Source organism: Marmota marmota, unplaced genomic scaffold (assembly GCF_001458135.2).
Source record: "Marmota marmota marmota unplaced genomic scaffold, marMar, whole genome shotgun sequence".
NCBI classification, from domain to species: domain Eukaryota; kingdom Metazoa; phylum Chordata; class Mammalia; order Rodentia; family Sciuridae; genus Marmota; species Marmota marmota.
This window is the reverse complement of record NW_026000206.1, coordinates 262,799-271,220: the sequence shown is the minus strand read 5'-3', so window position 1 is coordinate 271,220 and position 8,422 is coordinate 262,799. Positions and strand designations below refer to the sequence as shown.

Here is an 8,422-nt window from a genome sequence, read left to right as displayed (position 1 = left end):
TCGGCTCCCTTGGCCGGACGCGGCAATTGGAGGTTCCCACCGAGATCCGGAAAGCAGGGGTAAGCGGACGGGGCTCACCTTCTAAGAAAGAAGGGGGAGGATTGGTTTAAAGATAATTTAAAGAGACAGGGTACGTACCATGGGTAACTCAACAGCGAAGGTTCGTCTGGCCAACGAACTGAAAGAGCTGTTAAATACACAAGGAACAGGAATAAAAACTAAGACTGCAACCGAATTCGTTGAAATTATTGCCCAGGCTTGTCCTTGGTTTCTGACAGGAGGATTTCTTAATAATAGTGACTGGGACCTGGTGAGGCATGACCTTCAGAAATTATTGAGGGACCGGGGCTCGGACAGTGTCCCAGTTGCCACCTTTTCCTTATGGAGGTTGGTAAAGGATGCTTTATTAACAGATAAAGTAAAGATCAAGGATCAGCTTGCTGAATGTGAACAGGCCCTTAATCAGGTGCAGGAGGAGCAAATGGCAGAATCCTTAAAGGATGAGGGTCCTCTTGAGGACTCGGGCTCGGGGGGTAGGAAACGCCTCCAGATTTCTAAGCCCAAAAAGGATCCTGAGGACCTCAGTTCTCTCTCTGAGGAAGAGGAGGGATTAGAAAGGGAGATAGAGGAACTAGAACATCGCCTTAAAAGGGCAAATGTGAGGGTGCCTAGGGCCCCCTCAATTGCCGCACCTCCTCCCTATAATCCTGATTGGAATGAGGACGCCCCTACTAGACGGGCGGGGGTCCACTGGGGTTCTAGAGCGGCTCAGGTTTTTCCAATGATTGAAAACGCCGATGCTGATGGACAGCCGGCCAGAGCCCATGTCCCCCTAGCCTTCAAGGACATAAAACAGCTTAAGGAGGCGGTCATTAATTATGGACCTCATGCCCCTTTCACATTGACCCTCTTCGAGTCCTTCTCAGCCAGTCAACTAATACCTAATGATTGGCAGCAACTTTGCAGGGCTGTGTTATCTGGAGGGGATTTCTTATTGTGGAAAAGTGAATATCATGAAAGGTGCCGCGAGCTGGCTCAGATTAACCTGAATGCGGGCCATCAACGGCGAAATGCTGAAATGTTAACAGGAACTGGGCAGTATGCCACCATAGGCCAACAAATTAATTACGACCCAGGTGTTTATGCTCAAATAGCCTCAGCTGCAGTCCATGCCTGGAAAGCCCTGCCCGTTTCTAAGACTGAAGCAAAAATTTCCAAGATCTCTCAAGGGCCCTCTGAACCTTATTCGGACTTTATAGCCCACCTAATGCAGGCTGCTGGAAAAATATTCCCTAATCTAGAACAGGCTATGCCACTTATTAGACAACTGGCATATGAAAACGCTAACACTTACTGCCAAAATGCTATTAAGTCCTCCCGGGCCAAAAGTATAGATGACATGATTCGAGCATGCAAAGATATAGATGGGCCTCATATTACTGGTCAGGTTTTGGCTGCTGCCCTTAAGACTGGAATGCAAAAATCTGATAACAGGGGAACCCGCTCTAAGGGGTGTTTTAAGTGTGGGAAAGAGGGACATATAAGGAGAAACTGCCCGGAAAGGAGCGAGGGTGCTGGCAGAGGGATGCCTAGAATTTGTCCTAGATGTCATAAAGGAAATCATTGGAGCAGTGAGTGCAGGTCAAAATTTGACATCCAGGGTAACCCAATACCGTCGGGAAACGGGAGCAGGGGCCCGCCCCGGGCCCCGGAAGCCAAAGTGTACGGGGCAGTGCAGGGACAGAACAGTGCCCCAGGGAGTGGGCGTCTCCGCCACCTCCCACTGACCAACCCCTTTCTATCTGGGAACTCCCCAGGGGAACACCAGGAAGCGCAGGACTGGACCTCAGTTCCACCTCCCGAGCGGTATTAACTCCCCAAATGGGACCTCAGACGCTGCCTACTGGGGTTTTTGGACCCCTGCCAGAGGGGACGGTGGGACTAGTGTTGGGACGAGGTAGCGCAACTCAGTGGGGCTTGAAGATTCTTACGGGGGTTGTTGATGCTGATTATCAGGGAGAAATAAAAATAGTAGTAGAAGCTACCCAAGGAATTGTTATTCTTCCCCCCGGGGAGCGTATAGCTCAATTGCTGCTGCTACCCTTAGCTTCCATTCCTGGGCACGCCCTCCGTGGGTCCCGGGGCGACGGCAGCTTTGGCTCCACTGGAACTCCCCAGGCCTTTTGGGTAGCTCATTTGGATTCGCGTCCCAACCTGACCATTGAGATACAGGACAAGGCTTTCAAGGGAATACTAGATACGGGGGCGGATGTCTCTGTCATTTCTGAAAAACAATGGCCACCTGCCTGGCCCCTCCAGAGTCCCTCGGCCATATTACAGGGGATAGGACAAACCCGACCAAAAAGAAGTGCTTCCTTTTTAAAATGGAGAGATGGCGAAGGACATAGTGGCCATTTCCAGCCTTATGTGGTGACTGGACTCCCCACGAATCTTTGGGGGAGGGACTTGCTTCATCAAATGGGGGCTATTCTTACTACCCAGACTTTAAAAGGAAATAATAACTTTGTTAATGATGCAATGCTAGACATGGGGTGGATCCCTGGAAGGGGACTAGGAAAGAGACATGAGGGCAGAATATCACCTGTGGATCCAGCGGAACAGGTTACCCGGCAGGGAAGAGACCGGAGAGGACTGGGAAATTTATCCTAGGGGCCACTGAAGTGCGGCCACCTCCACTGTCCATTACTTGGTTATCAGATGACCCTGTGTGGGTAGAACAGTGGCCCCTAACTAAGGACAAATTACAGGCCGCTTCCCTATTAGTTCAAGACCAGCTTAAGTTAGGACATGTGGTGCCCTCTACCTCCCCTTGGAATACCCCTATTTTTGTTATACAAAAGGGGTCTGGGAAGTGGAGACTTCTTCAGGACCTACGGGCTATTAATAAAACTATGCAACACATGGGACCCTTACAGCCAGGGCTACCCTTTCCTACTGCGATCCCAAAGGATTGGCATCTTATTGTCATAGATTTAAAAGATTGTTTCTTCTCTATCCCCTTAGACCCACGAGACCGAAAGCGTTTTGCTTTCTCCTTGCCTTCAACAAACTTTAGGGAACCTTACCAACGGTATGAATGGACCGTCCTACCTCAAGGGATGACTAATAGTCCTACAATGTGCCAATATTTTGTAGCTGAGGTTTTACGACCCTTTCGACAGCAGTTCCCACAGCTCTACCTCATTCATTATATGGATGACATCTTACTGGCAGGGCCCAAGAAAGAAAGGCTTCTTCAATCTTATGAAGTCCTCCAATCCCTTCTAAAAGGGGCAGGGCTGGTCATAGCACCCGAAAAGGTGCAGTTTCAACACCCTTACAATTATTTGGGATACATCATTAATAACATAGGAATCTTTCCCCAGAGACCCCAGTTCCAGATAAATCAGCTCAAAACTTTACATCAGTGGCAGACATTCCTTGGAGAAATACAGTGGCTGCGCCCGTCCTTTCATATTCCAACTGGAGAGCTCAAACCCCTGTATGACCTCTTGCGAGGAGATCCTTCTCCTACGTCGTGTAGAGTACCTACACCAGAAGCCTTACGAGCACTGAGGCTAATAGAAGAGGCTCTGCAGGACATGCAGATTACACAGATAGATTATTCTCTGCCCTTGTCATTTATAGTTCTACCTTCTAAAATTACTCCCACAGGAGTGTTCTGGCAAACGGGTCCCATTTATTGGGTCCACTTGCCGGCTTCTAACCCCCGGGTATTGACTCCCTTTTATGAGCTAGTTATTAACTTAATTTGGAAGGCTAAATATTTGGGTGATGCATTGTTTGGAAAAACCTTTGACATACTTATTCAACCTTACACTCAAGATATGATACACAAGTTACAACAAGAACATGACCTTTGGTGTCTTTTCCTGTGCAGCTTTAAGGGTCAGATTGATAATCACTTCCCTAAACATAGACTTTTGGAGGGCTTTAAAAGGTGTCCCATTATCTTCCCAAAGATTATGAAAAGGGAACCTATTCCAAAGGCCCAAACTGTATATACAGATGGGGCCAAAAATGGATTTGCCGTCGTTTTTGATGGATCTCAAATTCTCCGACAACCTGTGTCAGGTCAGTCGGCCCAAAAGGCGGAAGTTGAAGCTTTAATCATAGCTCTCAAAGTCTATAGTTCTATTCCTCTTAATGTATATACTGACAGCTTGTATGTAGCCAATCTGGCTCTAGTCATAGAAACAGCATCATATATTGGAAAGCAATCCACCATCACAGAACAACTACAGGTAGTACAGCTTCTCATTTGGGCTAGACGAGATCCTTTATACATTGGCCACATCCGAAGCCATTCAGGGCTCCCTGGACCTTTGTCAGAGGGCAACGCAAAAGCAGACGCTGCTACTCATGCTGTTGGCCTTTCCTGTGTGACGACCGAATATGATAAGGCCTTACAATTCCATAACAAATTTCATTTAAATGCACAGTCTTTACGCTTCCACACAGGATGTTCACGAGACCAAGCTTTACAAATTGTCTCATTATGTCCAACCTGTGCACCATTTATTCATTCTCCTTCCCTTGGGGTTAATCCAAGAGGATTACAACCTAATGATGTCTGGCAAACTGATGTTACACACTTCCCTAGCTTTGGTAAGCTCTCCTTTATACATGTTTCCACTGACACATATTCTGGCTTCATTTTTGCCACCTTACATACTGGAGAGAAGGCTAAGGACGTAATCAGTCATCTTCTAAAAGCCTTTTCCTCCATGGGCACCCCACGATGCCTCAAAACCGATAATGGTCCCGCATATGTAAGCCAGGCGGTTCAACGGTTTTGCACCCAATGGGAAATTAATCATAAGACTGGAATCCCTTATAATCCACAGGGACAGGCTATCGTGGAACGAGCCCATCAACATTTAAAAACTTATTTGCAAAAAACAAAAGAGGGGGAGATATACCGGAATTGTCAGGGACCACAAGCACTTCTAAGCATAACCTTATTTACTTTAAATTTTTTACTCACTGACACTGGAGGGCGCACGGCTGCACAACGCCACTTTTCCCCTCCCACTGTACAAGATGCTCAAATAAGGTGGAAAGATTTATCCACCGGAAAGTGGCAACCCCCAGCTCCACTCTTAGCTAGAGTGAGGGGAGCTGTATGTGTTTTTCCCCCAGGAACTGAGAAGCCCATTTGGATCCCGGAGCGCTGCACCAGACCGGTGAATGAAAATTCAAGACAAAATGAAGTTCCCAAGATGGCTGATCCTGCCGCTGTTGTTCTCACCCCTTCAAGTGAGTGCCGAGACACACCTCATGAGCTGGACCCCGCTTGTGGCATTCCTTCTGGACAGGTTTGCTGAAGGAGGGCTTGACCCCCCACCTGGGAATATTCATGAATATCTTTTTGGAGCCCCTTGTGAGTGTAAGGGAGGGCCCCGGCACTCGGCCCCCTCTGGTTATATCCAGAGCATTGATTGTGGGACTAAAGTAGCCTATATGGCGGCTGAACTCAATCAAAACATCGGAGGATTTGAGCAACCAAAATGGGTATGTGTTAATAAGCCCGGACTTGTTGTCCCTAATCCGACCGAGACTCTTGGAAGCTGTTCTGCCACTTGTCATTACACCCCGGCAATGCACATCTCCTGTTATACATCGGCCTCAATTTGTGTTAATAATCAAGGAAAACAGTATTTTGAGGCCATCCTAACTAACACCCGTGGAGAATGGGGGACCACTTATAATTATATTCCTTTTCTTGGTGACCGGGGAGGGGAAGGCATCACGACTCGGTTAACGGAGGCGGGATGTGAGGGCGTCGTGGGTAAACCTTCCTGCTGGCCCATGCAGGCCCCCATCGGAGTCTCTGATGGAGGGGGACCCACTGATGCTATCAAACACCTTCAGGTGATTAAGCTTTTAAAGCCGGAGATCCCTAAGCCTACATACCACCCCTTGATATTGCCCAAATCCCAGCTTCCTGATTTAGATGCCAATACATTAGATATCCTAGAAACTACCTTTTCTTTACTTAACAGTTCTAATCCTACCCTTGCTGGTGATTGCTGGCTCTGCATGACGGCAGGTGCAGTCATGCCATTGGCGGTTCCCATCAATTATACCATTGATGATGACAACACATGTCAATCTGGGCTACCCTTTAAGGTGCAGCCTCTAGGTGGTTTTATGTCATGCCTTCTGGGCATGATGCAAAATAATACCTATGATGTTGATGTTGGAGTCTCTTCCTTTGGAAACTGCTCATTAGTAAAGAATTACTCCTCACCTACTCCGCCCATTTGTCCCCCTAATGGTACAGTTTTTATGTGTGGTGGAAATTTAGCTTTTCCCAGGCTCCCAGCAAATTGGACTGGTGGTTGCGTTCTGGCATTACTGCTTCCTGATATCACGATTATCTCAGGAGATGAACCCCTACCCATTCCTAGCCTAGACATCTTAGTTAGAAGACACAAGAGAGCTGTGCAGGCCTTACCACTCCTTGTTGGCCTTGGAATAACCGCTGCTGTGGGTACAGGCACGGCGGGATTGGGTACGGCTATACATTCTTACCGCCGCCTATCTCAACAGCTTATAGATGATGTGCAAACCCTGTCGGGAACCATTAAAGACTTACAAGACCAGATAGACTCTCTAGCAGAAGTAGTTCTTCAGAACAGGCGGGGTTTAGACTTGCTTACTGCCAATCAAGGGGGAATTTGTTTAGCCCTTGGGGAGAGGTGCTGTTTTTATGCTAACAAATCTGGCATAGTTCGCACAAAAATTAAACAACTCCAAGAAGACCTAGAAAAAAGGAGGAGGGAATTATTTGAGAACCCTCTCTGGACTGGACTTAATGGATTTTTGCCTTATCTTCTTCCCTTATTGGGACCATTGTTAGGCCTCCTTCTAGTAGTGGCAGTAGGACCCTGCATTGTAAATAAGATAGTACAATTCATTAAAGATCAAATTAATATCTTAGCCTCTAAGCCGATACAGGTTCACTATCAACGCTTAAAGATGGATGATCGCCTCTCTGAAATATACTTCAGACCGATCCGAAGATGAGTGTCCTCCTTAAAAGAAGAACTCCTGCCATATCTTTTCTCTATGCATACCTCTCCCTCTTGCTTTCCTGTACTAGGATCTTTGCTGTCTAATCTCTCGGTCCAATCACATCTGCCATTCGGCGGTGACGGTCGTGGGTCCCGTAGGTGGAGACGGTTAAGCGTTCACCGCAATAATGTCTTGATAGGTCATAACACCTTGAGCTGATCTTGTAGTACCCAGTGACGGGCAACTTTCACGCTTGCTGTGCGACCTAAGACAGGGAATCGGGGCCTTCCCAGAGACGGGTAAGCATCGCAAGGGCTGTGAACGACCTAAGACAGGGGCTACTTGATTCCCACTGGCATGCAAAAAACAAAAGAGGGGGACTTGTTGGCAGCAGGTCCACCCTGGCCCCTGGAGCCCTACCTCCACTAGTTTGTTCTGCATGCCAGTGTGGCCAGCTCACAAGGCCATGGCGAACTTGAGGTTTTTCTGTTCCTGCTTGTCCGTCTGAGACATATGTATCCCACGGGAATGCCTTGACCTTTTCTGGTCTGATGGACTTATTGTTAAGGGAGGTTTCGGTACCTGACAATAATAGATGTTGAAACTAAATTTCTCCCCCCCTCCCTCCTGCTTTTGGGTAGTTTTCCACTTCTGCTGCTTGGGGTATAAAAAAGGTGTGTTAGCAATAAAGAGTATTGACTCCTGGATGAAGAACCTTGGTGTCCTGTGTGTCTTTTAACCTCGCCGTCCCTCGCCGGACTCGGCTCCCTTGGCCGGACGCGGCAAGGGGCACTCACCCTTAGCCACATCCCCAGCCCTGTTTTGTATTTCTCTAAATCTCACAGGTTCGTCCTGGGCCTCTGTGAATGCAGTGGCCTGGTTTCAAGGGGACACTTCACTCTAGGGACCCATCTGAAGGTGAGGGTGGATACCATACACTGCCTTATTCTCTTAGCTGTAACAACACTTGAACAATCCCCATGTGTGAACTCCACCTTGGGCTCAGGTGTGATCCTCCTGACTCAGCCTCCTCAGCCTTTGCGATTACAGGCAAGCGCCACTGCACCCAGCTCTCCCCCCAAACCTAGCCAGGTTAAGGGAACAATAAGAGCAAGCCTGGGCCACAAAGTCCAGGTCCAGATCATCTTGAAGGACGCTGGCTTCTCTCGTGCACACATTGGTGTTATCTGTAGAAAGCTGTGCTCTTGAGTGCACTGCCAGGACCGCTGCTCCTTGGATGCTGCTCAGACCAGCGAACTAAGCAAGCTAATGCTGATGATGTCACTGCTTCTGCAGCCCAACATATAAATCCCCTCTCTCCATGGGACAGGTGTGGAACTGAGGGCACTGTGGAAAGAGTGCATGTCACTTGTCCAGCTGA

General features: G+C 48.1%; 1 protein-coding gene across 1 annotated transcript; it reads left to right on the top strand.

The window, feature by feature from the left end:
* Positions 1 to 7,491, top strand: LOC107152806 (syncytin-1-like). The gene is made up of 2 exons (XM_015498304.2): positions 1 to 59; positions 5,164 to 7,491. The coding sequence occupies exon 2, from the start codon at positions 5,212 to 5,214 to the stop codon at positions 7,051 to 7,053; it is 1,842 nt and encodes a 613-aa protein (XP_015353790.1). The 5' UTR covers positions 1 to 59; positions 5,164 to 5,211; the 3' UTR covers positions 7,054 to 7,491.
* Positions 7,492 to 8,422: the final 931 nt, after the last annotated feature.

Coding starts and splice junctions, on each gene's coding strand:
- LOC107152806 (XM_015498304.2), top strand. CDS start 5,212: ATGAAAATTCAAGACAAAATGAAGTTCCCAAGATGGCTGATCCTGCCG.